Consider the following 18,555-nt stretch of genomic DNA (forward strand, 5'->3'; position numbering starts at 1 on the left):
TGTCTGTCTGTTGTTTGTTGTGTAGGTTGGGAATTTTGAGGGGTCTCCTTCCTGCAGTTAATTACTCGTCCCACTGTATGTTGTTTCGTCCCTCGGAATTTGATGGCGTCGTTCCTCAGGAGGTGATTCGGCCCAAGGAACGTTGACTCCACCGTCGCAAGATTGATGAGGTCTTCCGTCGAGGTGTTACAAGGCCGACCGTCGGAATGTTGATGTCGACCGTCGGAATGTTGATGGGGTCGACCGTCGGAATGTTGATGTCGACCGTCGGAATGTTGACGTCGACCGTCGGAATGTTGATGGGGTCTTCCGTCGGGGTGTTGACAAGGTCGACCGTCGGGATGTTGATGTCGACCGTCGGAATGTTGATGGGGTCGACCGTCGGAATGTTGATGTCGACCGTCGGAATGTTGACGTCGACCGTCGGAATGTTGATGGGGTCTTCCGTCGGGGTGTTGACAAGGTCGACCGTCGGGATGTTGATGTCGACCGTCGGAATGTTGATGTCGACCGTCGGAATGTTGATGGGGTCGACCGTCGGAATGTTGATGTCGACCGTCGGAATGTTGACGTCGACCGTCGGAATGTTGATGGCAAGGTCGACGTCGGGATGTTGAGGTCGACCGTCGGAATGTTGATGGGGTCTTCCGTCGGGGTGTTGACGTCGACCGTCGGAATGTTGATGTCGACCGTCGGAATGTTGATGTTGACCGTCGGAATGTTGATGGGGTCTTCCGTCGGGGTGTTGACGTAGACCGTCGGGATGTTGATGTCGACCGTCGGAATGTTGATGGGGTCGACCGTCGGAATGTTGATGGGGTCGACCGTCGGAATGTTGACGTAGACCGTCGGAATGTTGATGGGGTCTTCCGTCGGGGTGTTGACAAGGTCGACCGTCGGGATGTTGATGTCGACCGTCGGAATGATGTTGACGTCGACCGTCGGAACCGTCGGAATGTTGATGTCGACCGTCGGAATGTTGATGTCGACCGTCGGAATGTTGATGGGGTCGACCGTCGGAATGTTGACGTCGACCGTCGGGATGTTGACGGGGTCTTCCGTCGGCGTGTTGACTAGGTCGACCGTCGGCATGAAGTGAACGTGGATTAAAATGTTGTGAAAGGTATGTTTTATGTTTGACTTCTAGTGGATCCTTTGTATGTTAAGATGTTTTGACATGCGCGTATGGGTCTTCGTTATATGGAATGTATCAATAAACGTCAATAAACGTCAATGAGAGATAATATAGTAGCTTAAAAGTCTTTTGTCTTGTCAATAATCAACGTAGATTGAGAAGCGCATAGGCATTGAGAGAAATGCACAAGGTTAAGGTAATAAAATGCCATACGTAGGTATGGAGCGAAAAGTCATCGCGTTCAAAATATGCAAGTCAGAAAGTACCCTACAAACCTTTAATGTCAGGAACCTTATAAGCAAGGCATATGAACGGGAATAGAAGGATAAACATCGCAGCTCAAACTGCGTTGTTTAAACAGAAAGCAAACAGTAGTAAAACACCCCATTTCAGAAACCTTTCACGATTCCCCGCACCCTTTCCCAAGAAGCTCACAACCTATTTCTTCTAGAAGCGGCTTCTCCACTAGGGCCTTCATCTTCGTCATCTCAACAATCTCCCGAGCTTCCATCACCCTACACAAATCCACAACTTCCCCATCCATAGGGGCAAGATATACAAACAGACCTAGTGATAATAGGTGCCCACGGAGGCTTTCTACGCTCTCAGTCTCCAGTCTAATAGCTTCAAGTAGAGAAGCTACCAGCTCTACCTGGTCTGCTTCAGATAGTCGATCCGGCCGCTCGTCGATTCGTTCATTATGGTTGAATGCCGCAAGATTATACATCAACGAAGCGCCGGCTGCGCGCAGAGGAATGTGTGCGGCGTATAGGGACGAAGTGGCAAGTTTTATGCATGTCTTGCGCAGGGCATCGTTGGATACTATTTGATCTAGATATAGAGGTGATGAGAAGAGGTTGCAGACCAGCTGTGTCATTACAAGCTGCTGTTTGTAAGGGCAGTTTGACAGATAGCTTGCGCCACCCAGTAATGTTAGTAGCGTTGTATGATCGTGCTCCTCTGCGAAGAACCCGCTGACACGGGAGTCAGCAAATGCAACGCGGGCTAGATCAATCATTGCAAAGTGAACAGCGGACGGGAGAGAGGAAAATGTTGATTTAACGAGGTTTTGCAAGGAGAAATTTGGTAGTGCTGCATCTACTGGACAACTGCTCTCTCTCGATTTGATGAATTTGACAAGCCCCTGAATGGCTGGGTCATCCCCTGTAGCGCCAATTTTTTGGATCAATTTATCCAGTGGGGGAACCTTCTTATACAGTATGTAGGAGCCAATGGGCCTCTCTAAACTCGGTAATCGCAGTCTCCTGTGGGGGTGAGGTGGCCAGGCCATTTCGATAAGTAGTCGAACACTGCCGCGCAGCTTTCCATCGTTCGCGCCACTCCACTCGTTTTCTTTCTTTCCCTTCAGAAACGTCATAAAGGTTGGCGTCGCTCTGACGCTGTATTTCGTAGAAACATCATAGGCGCGGGATAGATCCACTTTGATAAGGATTGCTTTATCGCCGGCTGCCTCTGCAAGTTCGTCATAGACTGGGTACATCATCTTGCATGGTGGACATGTGGCGGATGTGAAAAATATAACGGCGCATGATGAGCTTGCGGAGGCTAAGAGATCGTCTAGCTCCCTAATGGTCGTCACATTACGAACATAACCTTTTTGCGCCAGGGGAGCATGATCTGAATGTGTCGGTATTGATCGTGCAAGGCCACTTGTGTCAGCAGGGATGGATTGGTTTGTAGCAGCTGAAGAAGATATCTCTGGCCCAGGAGCTGCTCCCCGAAGCATACCATCAATGCATGGCTTCATCATTTGACCAAAGGGAGTGCTGAGGAAAGTCTCAGGAAGGTTTCTGATATGATCAGGAATGCCTTTTCCAACTAGAAATGTGGCGAGATCATGGGTGAAATTGTTGCAGTTTCGCAAGAAAAGATCATAAGACTGTCGGGGTTTCTAATGTTAGCTTCTTTTCTATACACGTGGGAATGTGGAGCGCACATGCATCTTGTGTGTATACTACTGCTAAAGATTCCATGTACTCATTTACCACCTCTATCGGAAGTTCAGAGGTTCCCATGTTAATCCTCTCGATGGGGTCGCCATGGTGCGTCGTTCCAGGGGGTGCTTGTTGAATGCCTCTACCAAAGAAGTACTCTATGCCCCCAAACACAAGAGACGTGTGATATATTGCATCTATCTGGGTGCCTGTTATAGCAAGTGAAAGCTAGGGGACGTCAGTGGCGGGAGCTGGCATAAAATGGGAGATTGGATATCAAGCTCAAAGCTTTACTTCTCTTGCAAGACCCTAAATGTATCTAGTTAGCTGATGCTCTAACGGAAACAATACCCTAACAAATCATGTACCTTTGAGATATCATAAACATATAATTCAACTTCCATAATATTTTTGGATATGGTGGTGGGGTGTTGAAGTTGGGGAGCGGAGGACAACAGAGTGGGGAATATTCCACGGCGTTCCAGCAAGCGCAATAGCTAGTTAACTAACTATCGTTATGAAGAGCCGTACAAACCAAAATTATTGTCGGACTAGTTAGAAGGAAGAGTTTACTAAATCAACAAAATCAAATCTGAGAAAATGAATGTTTATACAGCGGAATTTATATCGTCTATATCTGCCGGGCTGCTATCGTACGTAAATGTCAAAAAGGGCAAGCTGAGTAAACTAACTAAAGGGTTTGTGATTTGATTAGTCAAGGAAAGAGTTAAGCGCATTAAACGCGTTCCGCCAAGGCAAAAAAACCCACCAGTCACTCACTATGCGGACAACAGTGAAACATACCTCTGCAGCCCGCCCTCAGGACTAAATTTCAAACCCTAAATATGGTGAGTAATGAACCAAGTACATGCATGTCCAAGAGTGAACTCCCAATCTAACGACAAGGAAAACCCCAGCCTCCAAAACGCCGCATCGCGGCGTCATCCGCAGGCCCCAGAGAGAAGCGAGCCCGCCAATCTAAACTAGCCAAAGAGAACGACATAACTGGAAATGAAGAAGCCGAAATCAAAGAAGCATTCCACCTCTTCTCCTCCAATAGTGACGAATACCCATCCGAGAGAGAAGGCGTGATTAAAACCAGAGATGTCCATCGCGCACTCATGTATGTTGATTGCATTCCTCTCTGAACCACTCGCATTTCACCAAGATCGCAATCCCCGTGCATCGTTGCAAAAAGCTCCGAAAGTGAATAAAAATAACCAAGTTAACCCGTATATTTCCTTCTAGAGCACTAGGCCTCCCCCCAACGAACGCAACAGAGTTATCCTCTATCATTGCCGCCGTGGACCCCAACTCCACCGGCCTTGTCACATATGAGCCCTTCCTATCCCTCTGTGCGTTGAAACTGCACTCGCGATCCAAAGACGCTATGTCTGCTGAAGTCGAGCATGCCTATAAATTGTTCACGCGTGGCACAGCGGGGCCGATATCAGTGGGGCATTTGAGGAAGGTGGCACGTGATTTGAAAGAGGATGTGAGTGAGGAGTTATTGAGAGATATGATTAGGGAAGCGAATGGCGGGGACGCATTGCATGCCGGTGTCTCATTAGAACAGTTTAGGGAGGTTATGATGCGAGCGGGGGTGTCTTGATTGGGTTAGGGGTTTGAATGGGGTTTGGATTTGGGTTTGGAGTTTTTATGGTAGATTTTACTCATGGGTTATACGGTGCTCTGGATGTTCCAGCGACGGCGTTCGGGATGATCTGATAAACATACTCAGGTACATATTTCGATATAATGGAGATAAAAATAATATATGAATTAAACTTATACTAGAGACTGTTTTGTGCAGTGCAGCGCACCCCCTTCCCAAGGAACCACCATCATAAGCGTCCGAGTCACGTAAAATAATCGACGCGCCCAACTGATCTATATACACGGCGTGTGCTCAAGTGTAGATTTATCATCATCCCATAACTCCGCCGAACAATCCTAAATCCTAAACTCCAAAATGAATGCCGTGCCGGGCAAATAACGAATGTGTTAGACCTCTATTCTGTCCCATGTTTAACACAGACCAAAATTCTAGCGGGGCCGCGACAAGTCGCCACCCCAATGATACAAATTGTCCTTGAAACTGGATATTGGACACAAAACCGCACCCACACCTCGATTATCAATGACATATATGGAACGTCGACAATAAACTAATACAAACAGGAATAGCTAGCCATAATCATCGTAATGCTGTGACCACGGAGGGGAGGGTCTCCCCGCTGTTCTCGAATGGTGTCACTGACGTCTTCATCGCTGGGGCAAGTTCGATTTTATTTGCCGTGGAAAGATTGCTGTCTTCACTGGAGAGCGAGGATGAAGGTGTATCAGACGCTTCGGAATCTGGTGGAGAAGGATGGCCCGCAGAACCAGTCGATGTCCCTGAAGAGTCGGATAGGGTTTCTTCCTTCTTATCAGTACGGCGAGAGAGTAAGGCACTAGTTGATTCACATTCTTGAGAACTGCATGAAAGCTCCTCCAAAGGGATACCTTCCTCCTCGGATTTGCTCTGATCGGCTTCTCCAGTCGCCGTACCAGGGGACTCGTCTATGCATTCGTAAAAGAGCATGAATACGCCTCCCTGAGAGAGCACATTGTTCTCACTGACTAAGCTGACATTTTCATCACTAAGTCTGAACCAACGTTCCGCCCTGTCCTTCTCTCCATCCGCATCTAAAACCGCCTTGGGGACAGAAGTGGGAAATAGTTCCATGGAGTATTTTCGATAACAGATATAATGCCCATTTTCATGTCGACCGTAATGCGTTATAACAGCGCGCAGCTCATAGCGTCTGCTAAGCATTTCCGAATTTGTTCCAGGACGAGAAAGCATGGACTCTGAAGGATCTATACCCCAGTGCTCTGAAATATCGTCGTCTGTTTCGCCCACCGATCTTGATCCCAAACACCATTCACCCAAATCTAAAACTCTGGGAAATCTTACATCCGCAGAATTTTTCCGAAGCATGCCGGTCATTTCGTTAAATACACTCCGGTTGACATGGATTACCAGAGACTTGGGTGCTCGTGCAATGACAGCTTGCCTCGATTTGGTGGAGGAAACACGATTGCGCGCTGGGATATGGCACTTCTCAGATAAAGTCTTTTCAGAGAAGTCCTCGTCCTCGAGAGCTTGTTGGACAACTTTTAGCCTTGACTCTGCCGAACTTCGCAGGGCTTCAGTCAATCGAGGTGTAGTGGTTCCCTCTTCAAGTTCCGCATCCGAATCTATCTGTTTCAACAGTTGCTCTAGCTGACCTTGGGTTCGTAGAAGTGTGCATTTAGCGCATTCGACGCCCTCAATAGGTTCTAAGGCTGTATACTCATCCAAGCATTCGCGGATATCATATTCCCAATTCGTGCCTAGGGGCACCGTAAGACAGTTAAATGGGATAAGAGAAAGTCCCTCAGTCCACCCACATTGCATACAGCCAACCCGTTGAGCAAGAAGGCCCTCGAGTGGATTGCGGAAGGAAGAAGTATACTCCCCGTACGCAGGAGGTTTTTTGAGTTGGTCTTTCAAGTGCCGTCCTTCGTAGGCTGGAAAGGGACCAACTTTATGACCATTCCGTTGAGTATCAACAAATCTTAAGCCAGCATCACTTGTTAAACCCCTGGAAGCGCGGCGTAATTCCTTATCGACTTGGTCAACCACTTTCGAAAAGTATTCCTGCGCATCTTGTTGCTGCCAACTGCTCATAGACTTCAGTTCTGGAGGAGTCCATAACTTTCGACCACCGTAAGCTGGACTGTTTAGCTTGGTGATGATATCCCTTAGCGCGGCGTGTGTATAAAACGGATCGCGATCCTCAAACTCGCGGATATTTCCCTCCAAAAACCTATCCAGCGTTCGTAGCGAAGCGAATCCTTGGATGATGCTATTTTGATAGCAGGAGTTATCCCAGTTGCCAAGTCCCGGGGGACAGGAATCTTTTATTCCCAAAAGGGCCTGTCCTATCCCTGTGAGACTCCTGCCCCGCGGAAAAGTTGTGAGTATCGAGTTCGTATCCAAGCCGAGAATCCTCTGCATGGCGCCACTCTTCGCGGAGTGGCGAGCTCTGCGTGTTAGAGAGGAGTAGGCGTCCAACTTAGCGGGATCTCGATCACGAGAACCTTTATCTAGAGCAAAAACGAAGCGCGAAGGAATAAAGAAGACAATGATGTTCCAGACGGTTTGTAAAAAGACGGAAGTGAGGAGGTCGAGGTACATGAAAATATAATAGCCCAAAAGCACGGATATAGCAAAATACGTTATCTTCGAGCGGTCAGGTATCCATTCACTGAAGAGGTCATTGCGATAGCTATTCTTCAGGGGAGATGTGGCAAAAAGGTGATGGTGGGGGGAGGACTCTGGGAGCCCGAGCATATTTCGAGCGAGATAATGCGAAGCAACAGAATGCTGGACTTGGATGCTGGGCAGAGCATCAGGGTTTGTCAAGGCGGCAGAGCAGGGAAGCTACTGGCAATCTGCATGTTCAGGCCCGTCCAATGTGCAATATACTATTGTAGTGGAGGTGTAAAACCGCGATATCAAAAAAAGCTTCGTTGGTATGTACTCCGTAGTGAGGATGTTGATGGTCATGGTCATCCTGAGGTTGATGTTGAAGTTGAAGGCGGGAGAGAAAGAGCTTTGACCACAGGGAAAGATATTCCGCCCCGAACTGCGATGGCGCTAAGCCCATTTGGGACTAGACAACTCCCGTCTCAATTAACCAAGTTCAACTTCTAATAATGTGGTTTGAATAAGACAAGCAAATCTAGACAGGTACCCCATCATGGCGAAAACCCCGAAAATGAAGGCTAAAGCCTGTACGTATTATACCACGGCATTTTAGGCTATTCCAATGTTGTCTAACTTTTGAAAATTTACTTTCAGTCAAATCAATTCACTCCAGAGCTGCGAAGCGAGCCGCTTCTCCGACCGATAAATCATTGTTGACTTCTCTTCCCCGGCCTGACCCAACTGCAACAGTCAAACCTCATGTTCTGGCTGCAAAGCATAATGCCGGTATTACGAAAAAGTCGAAATCTAAACAGCTGACCCGCGCCCAGCGGAGGCGGCAGGAGAAAGGCCTCGAACGTGCGGAGCTTGTGATCGATAGAACTGAAAAGAAAGTGGCAAAGAGAATGGGGAAGGCGAAAATTATAAAAGCGCGCAGGGTAAGGGGTTTATGTTTTCGGTGCTCTCCTTTGCTAGCAATTTTTTACGAGTGGAAATACTAATTCCGAAGCAGGCGACATGGGAAGTGATGAATGAAAGGGCGCTTGCTGCGGACCAAAGTAAAGTAGCATCGTTAGATGACGGAGACGTTGCCGACCTCATGGTGGAAGATGAATCCAAAAGGACAGCTGCGCCGCTAGCAACCAAAGCTACCAACTCCTTGGGGCTGCCTCAGAAGCCAGCAATGGACCAAAAATATGAATTTGAGGAAGATGGAGAAATTACCTAAGAGGCCTATATACTGTGGTATCTGACATTTCGAAAGAATGAAAGCCAAAGAGAAAAAAAGCAAGAAAAGTACTCAGCACTCTTGGTAGATGGGCTCTTTATTTCTTTGGCCTTAACTGGTTGATCATTCGGTCGATTTCACTCACCGCAAGGCCCGATGCCTTTGCCCTAAGAAGTTCGAGGCTGCTGATATCTTTGGCCTTAAGAGCCTCTTCCCCTGCTCTGACAACCATCCCGCACCCTACCCACATCTCGATTCTCTCAGCGACAGGCAGGTTGGTGCATTTTGGGATAAATACTGAGGCAAGCTTGGTGTTTCCCGCGCCCAGAATTTCATTGTAACAAGGCTAGGAGGGATTTGGCGTTAGCATCGGCTCCAATATATATTGATTAATGAATTATGAATGACTTATAAAAATAAAAGGCAAAAAAGCGAAGACTTACCTCCCAACCAATCGGTGATTTCTTGAGTTTTGCAAGTTCCTCCAGCTCTCCCCAGTCTCGCTTTGCTACCAAAGCTCTCAGTCTCACCCACCAGAATGACTTCTCAGGTACCTTGAATTCACTTTGGATTTTATTGGCACGTTTCCCATACCCAGACTTTATCAATTTGTATATGGTTTCGTTTATACTTAGGCCAACAAATTCACTACCACCATCAGCAATATCTTTGTCCAATCCATCTTGGATTTTCAAGAGCTGCGCAGCTTCTGTCAGTGACTTTTGATGTGATTGCACATTTGCGTCTTTCGAATCCGCCAACAACCTGGATGCTAGTCGTAATTTGTCTTCCATAGCCCGCGGGTCCGGTTGGGCCAGAGCTTCTCTCAAAAGGAGGTTAGATCCATCAACAGGGCGATCATCCTGGTAATATAAATCCTTGAGCAGCTCCACATCCTGTGATCGAGCGGATGCCTCCACTAAAGCGGATGCAACGGGCCGAGTATTGATGGCTCGGAAAAATGCTGCCAGGGGAAGTTTTCGTTTAAGTTGTAATAGAACAAAATATATCAGATCCGTATCGCCACTTTCTATAGCTTTGTCCAGCGCTAGAGTATCTTCCTCCATATTTAACAGAAGGGGCACTTGTCTTCCAGCGCGTGGCTCAAAATTAAGTAACTGGGTGGCTAAATGGCCACGACCCTCATCATAAGCTGACTGAGCGATCGATTCAAATGATATTCCTCGCTTCCCTTGAAGTTTTTGTACAACCAAGTCGCAAATGGTGTCATCATCTTCAGTGGAAGTTTTGACCTTTTCACTTGCCCAATGGACATATATTTTATCCGTTGGAAGATGAAGATATTCAGAAACCCGGATTGCAAGAAGATATTCGTGACGGTTGATCAGTCGTTCAATCAGTTTCTCCGGGGTTAGGCGGAGGTATTGTTCATATGAAATGGGTATGCCGATCCGATAGTCGCGTACAGCATTTAACACCCGCAGTCGCTCGCACATGTCCACAAAGTCATCACTGTTGTAGAGGTCAATAACCGATTTGCCAAATGATGCGGCTTTAAGCAACTGCTTTTGCCAGGAGGTATTAAATTCGTGTCCTGCTGCTTTGACACAGGTATCGACGGCTTCGAGCAGGTTTGACCGGATGTGCTGAATATTTTCATCTGCTTTCGGTGATTTCTTTTCGAGGAGCCCGACTGAATCCAGGAGAATAGAAGCAGGAGACGTCGATCCCAACTTGAATACCTCCTCCGTAACGTCTGTATATAACTTAGTTAAGGTTCTCCATTCCAAATTAGTTGGATAGTAGATACCATACCTGGGACCTTGTGTAGAAATTCACAAGCGTCATTGGTAAGTAATCTGACCCCATCAAAATCTGGAATTATATGGACGCGGCCATCATAAAAATACCTCAACAGATGTTAGTGGTAAACTGGACTGAAAATGAACGTAGTGGATGCCAACCTAACAGCAACTCCGTTGGGGCCAACCATATGAACCTCGTCCTCCCATGAGAGAACAACAGAGTCATTGCCACACCATACCACGTTGTTTGGTGGTGTTCGGGCTCCGGAATTATATTCGCTAAGTTTGTTTTGGAAATCGCTGCTTACAACCCACATCTTTCCATCGCCGGTGTACAAGGCGACAAATCTCCCATTTGGGGATACGCTAACGTGCTTGAATGGACCGTTCTGTAACATTCGATCCTCCGCCTCTGTTGCATCCACAACATAGATAGTTTCGTCGATTGCCAGAAGGACTTCGACTGATCGCGAGAGGGTGTAATTTGGAGGAATCAGCGACCATGACGATACCTCTCCTGCAGGTGGGGATGCCAGCAATTTGGGACGTGGTTCATCGTAGCGAGAGACTGCAATAAGCTGGTTGTTATATAAAAGAGCAACAAAACCATCCGACCAGAAGCGACAGGCCTTTACTCCATTCTCCTCTGCGGTCTACGTCATCAATCAGTACAAGGCACAGATTAGACTGGTTTGATATAGGGCTATACGGTTCCTAGAGAAAAGGGTGTGAAGTCTCCATGAAGACCATAATAGCACCGCACCGTGCCGTCTTGGGTCACTACGAGGAGCTTCTCATCATCAGACCAACCCAGGCCACGAATTGCAGCGTGTTCCCCCTAGAAAAATTATTAGTGTAAACAGTTCAAACTGGACCAGCTACGTGTATAACAAACATTTATCCGGCTGATTCGTTGGCCAGAGCAGGAGTATATATCAATATATGATTTCCCCGTCTCTGCATCTCTGTATCTCTGGAGCTTGTTTTCGTCGCGATAGAGTGCTGCCACTGCTATCAGAAAACGGAACACACGCACTACTATTTAGATATTCAGAAATAATCACCTATCGATCCTCCGTACGGAGCCCCCGCAACAATGAAGTTTTCTAGCTCAAGGTCCTCGTCGAAGACGGCATCGTATACTCGGATCTTCCTATAGAATCGGTCTCCGACCTTCTCCCAGTCAGCCAGAGGGTTTGTTGGTGCCATGGGAATTTTCCAACATTGGCATCAAATAAAAAACTGTATCGTCATCGCATAATATCCTTTTCTAGATATGAACACCGAACATAAATAACGTAGCTTTGCGTGCAAAGAGACGAGTGATATCGAGGTCAGATGATTACGTAATTCACAGCACAAAAATACGGTAATGGAATATAAATTATTTATAGTGAAATATGATAGGCTTCCGTAATTACATCATGCCTGGAAGAACTGTTCGGCTTGGACGAGTCAAACCACAGACATTGGATCAATGTACTAAACATCAACCGCTCCCTCTGATGCTGGCAGCCATGGTTGTCTGCTTTAAGTTCGCTGGATGAGAAATGCATGTTTGTGTATGATGGAGTATTCTGGTCTGTATAACAGAATAGAAGACCTGTCCGATCTTGAAGTGGTGGTGCTTCTTAGCCTTGTTGCCCGCGAGCATTGCATCATTGATACGGAGGGGGAGGCCCTGGATGACCTGGAAAACGAGCTTATATTGGTAGGCAACTACCCACCGGAAATATATAATTGCATAGACTGAGTTTACATCTGCTAGATTGCCCGGGATATCTTCGGGCTTTCGCACGCTACGTTGAATTGTTCCCCTGAAACAACCCTAGAGGAGTTCAGTAACGCAATCCTAACTCCCGATGTCGAGAGACCGGATTTTGATATACTGTCCTCATTTACAAGCTGTGAAACCGGAAGAGTAAGACCGACCTATTTTCTTCTTTTGCTTTAGGGGAACCTCGTGCCTATTATTTGACTTAGAATGAGGTTTCTTTCAACTCCAATGATCGATGCCGGTTTAACGTTATGATAGAATGCCGAACGATCAACCATTCGAAGTGGACAACTGTCTGCAGACAAGTCTAGCTCACAAGTGCCAACAGGCACTGTCGATGATCGCAAGATAGTCAATATTGTTATTGCCAAAAATTTCGATCGGGTATCTGATGAGATCCAAATACAAGCACTTGACGTAAGGTGATCTTTTAATCTTTGTTAGGTAGAAAAAGAAATAGGCAACTGATCTGAATAAATAACCAGCTCATTCGAACCAAGCGAATCTATACGCGGGCCGCTTTCCATAGTGCCCCGAACACGTTTCTTTTCATTCCACTCGTTGAATCCAAGCCTCAACCACTCTCTTCATCCTTCAACCGCCACTTGGTGAGTTGACAATTACTCTGACTTACATTTTTGGGGAGTTGATGCTAAACTGTATAAAGTGTGATCATATCTTCATGTCATATTACCATGATCCCCAAAACGGATTCGCCAATCTGGAGGACAGCACTGGATGGTTCCCGGATGATCAAGGATCGATGTCTTCTGTTGTGGGGAAGTCCAGCATACCACTGTTCGGGAAGCCCGACCAGGCCTATGTAATCTGTGATGAGGTATAGTATCTTTTACTATTCTTGTTGATGCATCTCCAAAGTTTTGGCATTTCACTAAAATATCTCAAGCATATCAATACATTGCGTCAACTCAGTAACAACGTTACCGTATCCGCGGATGTAAACTGCTACCTTCAAAATATTATCGTTTTCCTCAGGATGAATCGCGGTGTGGCATCTGGAATAACTTCTATTTCCTCACGGCACTTTTATCTACTTGCTCGGTTAGTGAAACCTGTTAACCTGTCAATTAGAAACAGCCACTTATATTTTGAGTAGATGTCTTGCTCCCTTGCAACGTGTCGATTATCTTTTTCCTTCCTTGGTGGCACTTGCTGCCAGAAGGGTCTATCGCCACCGCATCCGCGTCGTCGAACCAGCGGGTGATCGAAGTATGATGTATGGCAGTTCGCTCAAAGCAGTTGGTTTAGTACTGGCGGATATGACTCCGGAGACGATTATCGAAACAGTTCTGGTGGAAATCGAACCACCTTTATGAACAGCGGCTTGCTAGAATTCATGGCAGAATATAATTTTAAAAACGAACAGGAAACAAGGCTGGGGGAGACGAGATACGGATTCGGCTTTCTCTACGTGCAAACTGAATCTTCTGGAGAGTGTGAACCCAGAAAATCTAACAACAGATATATCTGGTACGTGGATATTCATTCATGTCTCCCAAGATATTTCAACTAACCAAAAACTCTCTCCTTTTAAGCCTGAATTTCCCTTGTAATTAGTTAGGTTCTTCTTCAGGGATGCGGAAAATGTACTAATCTTTTGGGCACCATTAGCCCGAAAATCCTGAAGGGTTTTAATTTATGTATGATTTTCCGCGATAGCTAACGTCCCTTTTCGGGCAGTGCCGCCAGCGTGGTATCAGCGCTTAATACAAATTCTCTGCAAGAGCCCCTTGCATTGATAATCGGGCTTCAATTCTGGTTTTGTTTTCTTTTGGAGCAACTCTTTGGCAGTTCTCGTAACCTCTTCCCAATTCTATTCCCAACTGTTGCAATCAGCTTTGTCTTTCATGAGGAAATAACAAGGGGACTTTTCGGGTTTGCTATTTTCATTTCGTATAGATACCCCTTATATGTCCCGGAACATTCAAAGTTATTTAGTACACCTCACCCAACCACCGAGATAATACATCGGACATTTTCTCTAGACACTTGGGTCTATCCTATCTTGCAATGCGCTACATGTCATTCCTATCCCAGGATACCAACCGTTTAATATAAATTGAGACATTAGTTATCCCGAGGAAGAATGAATGCCATTCTAGAATACCCAATTGAGAAATGGATTCCCTAGGGCGATAGACTGTCTAACAGATTGACACCATATGGTGAAGGCCCTCATGACTGACTCTCAATTGTCAGGTTTCCACTTTTCAGATCGTGATTGACATGTGTGTCAGAGAGCAGAACAGAGGTCCAGCAATTTCTCACTGCTTCCATAGTAGGCGCGCTCTGAGTGAAAAACACTGACTGATCGCCCTCGCAACCAAGATCACCTTGTCCGTCCTCAGCAACCCACCACATCACTATCCTCAATCCATAATGCATCCTCCATGACACAGAATATAATACTGAGAGGGAGAGGGCATACTGTCCTTAACAGCCCTACCTTCTACACCACCACCTTACATTCAAACAAATCATCTAATGACAACATGCCTGACACAGAGGTAGACTACGACTATGATGCATTCAAATACCCCAAATTTCATGTAAGTCATCTCATATTATCGATTTCACAGATTCCTGTGTATGCATTACAGATATATATGCTAATCACCCCTTTTTCCCAGCTCCCTTACATAGTCAGAACCCCCAGCCCCTCAAGCCTACCCTGGTCCCTTACCCCGGAATTTTACCACAAAGACCGCGAGCATAAACTTCTCAGTCATCTGTGGCATGTGCAGCTGGGAAAAGAGCAACTCCGCCACCATTGGAACATCCAAGCACTGCACGAGTTCTGGCGTGAAAACGGGCCCCCAACATTCGAAGGCAGACGCTATGGTTGGTCCCCAACTTGGATTGTTGACGCTCTCAGCTCGCTTAAAGAAGATCTGGAAGGATTTCAGAGGGTAGCGGATCGTGCAGAGTTGAAAAGGGTGCGGATGCAGAATCAGGCGAAGCAAGTCCTGGGACTCTCTGGAATAGAGCTTAAGGATGAGGGGTGGGTGAGCGACGGCGAGATAAAGCTGGCAGTGAAACCGGCGAGGGGGGATGTAGTAGGTGGGCAAAGGGAGTGTTTGGGGGGTGAGGCGGTGTTGGTTAAGAAGATTGTAATGGATAAAGAGAAGGGGTGGGAGAGTTTTAGGGTGAGGGACAAGAAGGATCGGGAGACGATGAAAGACGCGGCGAGACGGAACTTGGAAAAGTGGAGGGACACGATTGAAGAAATAACAGCGAGACGTGGGAATGAGAGCAATGGTAATACTGACTTCAATGATGATGATGAGACTCCTAGGCACACGCCGTTACGACGCCCATGTACACTACCCGTTACGCCCCCTGATCGACCTGCCGTGAATACTTTAGAAACGGCCCGTAAGGCATCCAAGATGGTTCATCATAAGGGCGAGGAGAAAGGTCGTCAGGAGCAATCCAACTGGGCTATGGGATGGCATAACGCGTTGATCCGTCCTTCTGCTGGAAGTCCATTTTCTAACTTGGGATCCACTCGCTCTCGCATGATGATGGATGTGAAGATGGATATGTCTGATATTGAATCTGGGTCTGGTCGGGATCCGATGGCAATCTTGGCGGTGCCGGTTCAACTGCTTTGAACAGAAAAGAGTTTGAATATGCGGGTGAAAGTTGCTTTAAGCATAGCCCTCCTGCTTGGGATAGTTAATGGGGACAGGAAACGGAGCTATTTCAGGATGGGATGGCAGTTATTTGATCCTTACTCTTATCCTTTGACTTTTGCTCTTCTTTTGCTCGGGAGACTTAATTTGTGTTAAATACCTTTTCTCTCTCAAGTGAGCTGACTCACAAGTTGGGTCTCTCCTTAAGTTATTTACAATTGATGGTGTCCTAAAAGCAGCTATTTAGTTGCGTTCATCCAAACCAAAAACAAGGAATAAGATATTAAAATGTGTAATATTAACCACCCCCGCAAGACGCCTAGGTCTCTGACCAAATGAAAATAACGGAAATAAAAGAAATAAGACAGAAAAGAGATAAATGAAATGGGTATATAGATGCAGTGTAAACGCTCAGATCATTTGGTACAAACCAAATCCCATATGAATCCCATCATGACCAACATCCTCACATCACACCCCATTCCTTACTGTTCCCCTCATCCGTATAAACATTTCCTTAGGCTCATATACCTCGCCTTTATCACCACAACCGGCACCTGCACCACCCGCACCCGCACCCACACCCACAAGCCCATCCTCCCCCCTCACAACCGTAACCCTCTTCCACTCATTTAAAATCGCCTCAATCTCCACCCTCTCGTCCTCCACAATAGCATCCATCTTAATGTCATTCCGGTCATACCCAAACGGATCCTCCAGCTGCGACCCAATCCCCTCAATACCATATAGCGTAAAGATAACGAGCGAGACGATGGGTACAGTCCACCAGCCCATCTCATCTACCATTGCAAATGGCAACACAGCGCCAAAGAGTGCGAGGACCTGCTTTTGATGAATCAGATGCGCGATGGGAATTGGGGTTAGCTTTATCGTCTCCATGCGTCCGTAGGAATCCGTTAGGATGTTGAGTTGGGTCTGTAGATTGCTGGCATTGGGTGCTGTGAACCAACCCCGATCTTCGCCGCGTTTTAGAAATCCGTCGACGAAGAACGTTAGTTGGAGCGGTAAACCGAGTCCCTCGTCTTCATATGCCTGCAAGCCCACGGGTAACAGGCTGTCGTATTCCGGATTGAAGACGTGCTCTCCATTGCTAGAACCACCACTCTCAGCGTCGTGACCATTGACACCGCTATTCTCCAAATGTAACATTCGCATGTTGCTTTCCACCGCATGACAAGCACTGGCACTTCCCCCTCCATCCCCACCATATTTCCTGTTTACAACTGTAGAATTCAAATTCCATGCTGCACCCCATTCGGCCCTTAGATAATTCTTTACCGCATATGGAATAGCCATGAGGACGCGGATCGTCCGCTCGACATCGTTTTTCTCGGCGAGGGTGAGCGGGCCGCTGTTTCTATTGTAAGCGTGCGTGAGGATTGAGCGGGTTAGGTTGCGGATGGAGGTGTTGATGGCGGCTAGGTTGTTCCGGCCATCCCAGAAGCGGTTGTAGGAGGTTTGATTGCGGAAGACGAGGATGAGACCGACGACGATGGAGAGGGATGGGATCTTTGTGCGGGTTTACTTTAATATGTTTATTTTGCGTTGCGGGGAGGAGTAACGGGTTGGATTTGCTCACTATTGTCGCGGGAAGACCAATGCTGTCGAAGACGTATTTATCCAGATAGACTATTAGGGCCGTAAAAATTCCGTGCAATACTACGGGAATGAGGATTGACATATGCACTGCGCCTTTTATAAAGCGAAGGACGAGGGGCCATCTATAGCCAGTTGCCAGCGTCAATGATTTTGACTTCGTAGGTCGTCTTATACATGCATTCTTCCAATCAATGGAAAGACTACGTATAAGCGATGAGGTAGCATGCGGAATGGGAATTGCAAGGGAGGGTACATCTGCTTAACTAGTTAACGTACCTTCGAGGTTTCGATCGGTGCGATTTTCGAAACGGATAGGTTGGTCTCCGGATGTTCCGCCGCAGACTTGGGTTAATTGTTCCACCAACACCGTTTGTGGCGGGGCTCTCCAGTGGTGGTTCAGTGAAACGCATGGCTGGGTAGGGATTGTGACCTCCAGTATAGAGACAACCGAAGGGCAGGGAGTAAAATTGTGGTGTATGCGTTCTTTTATTTATTTTATTTTACTTCATTTTTTCCTTGTAGTCGTTGAAATCAGAGTGGACCCCCTTAAAGCTTATAAGATATTAATAGGTACTTGATATTTATTGGCCGAACGCACGAAAATACGGTCAAAATTGGGAACAATCAATGTATAAAATTATAGCTAAATTCATGTAAGAATCATACTATTCTATTAAAATAAAGAAGGTTGGGCAGCATGAGCGTGACATCTGTCATGTAACGGCCAATAACTACCTTTAAGTCTCACTCGGCTTTTGGTTCTATTTGGGCTGGCGTTTTGGATTAATACGATTGGCACAATGGGGCGGGGGTGAGGATGAGGGGAACGCAGCAGAACATCGTCAATAATGGTTCAACTACTATTATTAATGCAAGGTAAGGTTTTTGAAGTGAGGGATTAGATCAGGGATCCTCGACAATTTGGCTAGTTACGTCCAAAAATACTCACTCAATATACGCGTATCAAAGATTATAAGAGTGAAAAGTGGACATCGCTATGTATTCTTTATGTCTATCTGTAATAAAGGCAAATCATCCACTAGAGAGGGTGACACGACAGTTTAAGGCGCCCCATCCCCACCCAATAATATATATATATATATATATCAAATTTCATCCGGGAGCTAACCATATATTTGATGTTTGATGTTTGATTTTTTGGGTGTGCTATGCATCTGTCT

At 46.5% G+C, this 18,555-nt stretch overlaps 9 protein-coding genes across 9 annotated transcripts; 5 read left to right on the forward strand and 4 right to left on the reverse strand.

Moving 5' to 3' along the window:
• Window positions 1-77: 77 nt before the first annotated feature.
• PADG_12205 (uncharacterized protein) lies at window positions 78-1,077 on the forward strand (the record flags this gene model as incomplete). The annotated part of the gene is made up of 3 exons (XM_010764035.1): window positions 78-122; window positions 194-536; window positions 599-1,077. 3 exons carry the CDS (start codon window positions 78-80, stop codon window positions 1,075-1,077), a joined length of 867 nt encoding a protein of 288 aa, XP_010762337.1.
• Window positions 1,078-1,535: 458 nt separating this feature from the next.
• On the reverse strand, window positions 1,536-3,494 carry PADG_06887 (uncharacterized protein; the record flags this gene model as incomplete). Its single annotated transcript, XM_010763821.1, has 4 exons — window positions 1,536-3,047; window positions 3,142-3,318; window positions 3,385-3,399; window positions 3,459-3,494. 4 exons carry the CDS (start codon window positions 3,492-3,494, stop codon window positions 1,536-1,538), a joined length of 1,740 nt encoding a protein of 579 aa, XP_010762123.1.
• A 441-nt stretch (window positions 3,495-3,935) lies between these two features.
• Window positions 3,936-4,702, forward strand: PADG_06888 (uncharacterized protein; the record flags this gene model as incomplete). The annotated part of the gene is made up of 3 exons (XM_010763822.1): window positions 3,936-3,938; window positions 4,008-4,213; window positions 4,339-4,702. The coding sequence occupies 3 exons, from the start codon at window positions 3,936-3,938 to the stop codon at window positions 4,700-4,702; spliced, it is 573 nt and encodes a 190-aa protein (XP_010762124.1).
• Window positions 4,703-5,287: 585 nt separating this feature from the next.
• On the reverse strand, window positions 5,288-7,787 carry PADG_06889 (ubiquitin-specific protease UBP1; the record flags this gene model as incomplete). Its single annotated transcript, XM_010763823.1, has 2 exons — window positions 5,288-7,561; window positions 7,662-7,787. The coding sequence occupies 2 exons, from the start codon at window positions 7,785-7,787 to the stop codon at window positions 5,288-5,290; spliced, it is 2,400 nt and encodes a 799-aa protein (XP_010762125.1).
• Window positions 7,788-7,880: 93 nt separating this feature from the next.
• On the forward strand, window positions 7,881-8,555 carry PADG_06890 (uncharacterized protein; the record flags this gene model as incomplete). Its single annotated transcript, XM_010763971.1, has 3 exons — window positions 7,881-7,914; window positions 7,982-8,265; window positions 8,340-8,555. The coding sequence occupies 3 exons, from the start codon at window positions 7,881-7,883 to the stop codon at window positions 8,553-8,555; spliced, it is 534 nt and encodes a 177-aa protein (XP_010762273.1).
• Window positions 8,556-8,652: 97 nt separating this feature from the next.
• Window positions 8,653-11,530, reverse strand: PADG_06891 (tethering complex subunit VPS16; the record flags this gene model as incomplete). Its single annotated transcript, XM_010763824.1, has 7 exons — window positions 8,653-8,901; window positions 8,999-10,272; window positions 10,332-10,426; window positions 10,481-10,974; window positions 11,031-11,159; window positions 11,217-11,323; window positions 11,386-11,530. 7 exons carry the CDS (start codon window positions 11,528-11,530, stop codon window positions 8,653-8,655), a joined length of 2,493 nt encoding a protein of 830 aa, XP_010762126.1.
• A 215-nt stretch (window positions 11,531-11,745) lies between these two features.
• On the forward strand, window positions 11,746-13,435 carry PADG_06892 (uncharacterized protein; the record flags this gene model as incomplete). Its single annotated transcript, XM_010763825.1, has 8 exons — window positions 11,746-11,855; window positions 11,915-12,032; window positions 12,090-12,242; window positions 12,357-12,515; window positions 12,584-12,706; window positions 12,766-12,936; window positions 13,006-13,160; window positions 13,216-13,435. 8 exons carry the CDS (start codon window positions 11,746-11,748, stop codon window positions 13,433-13,435), a joined length of 1,209 nt encoding a protein of 402 aa, XP_010762127.1.
• A 1,176-nt stretch (window positions 13,436-14,611) lies between these two features.
• On the forward strand, window positions 14,612-15,733 carry PADG_06893 (uncharacterized protein; the record flags this gene model as incomplete). Its single annotated transcript, XM_010763972.1, has 2 exons — window positions 14,612-14,668; window positions 14,750-15,733. The coding sequence occupies 2 exons, from the start codon at window positions 14,612-14,614 to the stop codon at window positions 15,731-15,733; spliced, it is 1,041 nt and encodes a 346-aa protein (XP_010762274.1).
• Window positions 15,734-16,225: 492 nt separating this feature from the next.
• Window positions 16,226-17,784, reverse strand: PADG_06894 (uncharacterized protein; the record flags this gene model as incomplete). Its single annotated transcript, XM_010763826.1, has 3 exons — window positions 16,226-17,284; window positions 17,355-17,574; window positions 17,651-17,784. The coding sequence occupies 3 exons, from the start codon at window positions 17,782-17,784 to the stop codon at window positions 16,226-16,228; spliced, it is 1,413 nt and encodes a 470-aa protein (XP_010762128.1).
• Window positions 17,785-18,555: the final 771 nt, after the last annotated feature.

Source organism: Paracoccidioides brasiliensis (genome assembly GCF_000150735.1).
Source record: "Paracoccidioides brasiliensis Pb18 unplaced genomic scaffold supercont2.9, whole genome shotgun sequence".
Taxonomy (NCBI): Eukaryota; Fungi; Ascomycota; class Eurotiomycetes; order Onygenales; family Ajellomycetaceae; genus Paracoccidioides; species Paracoccidioides brasiliensis.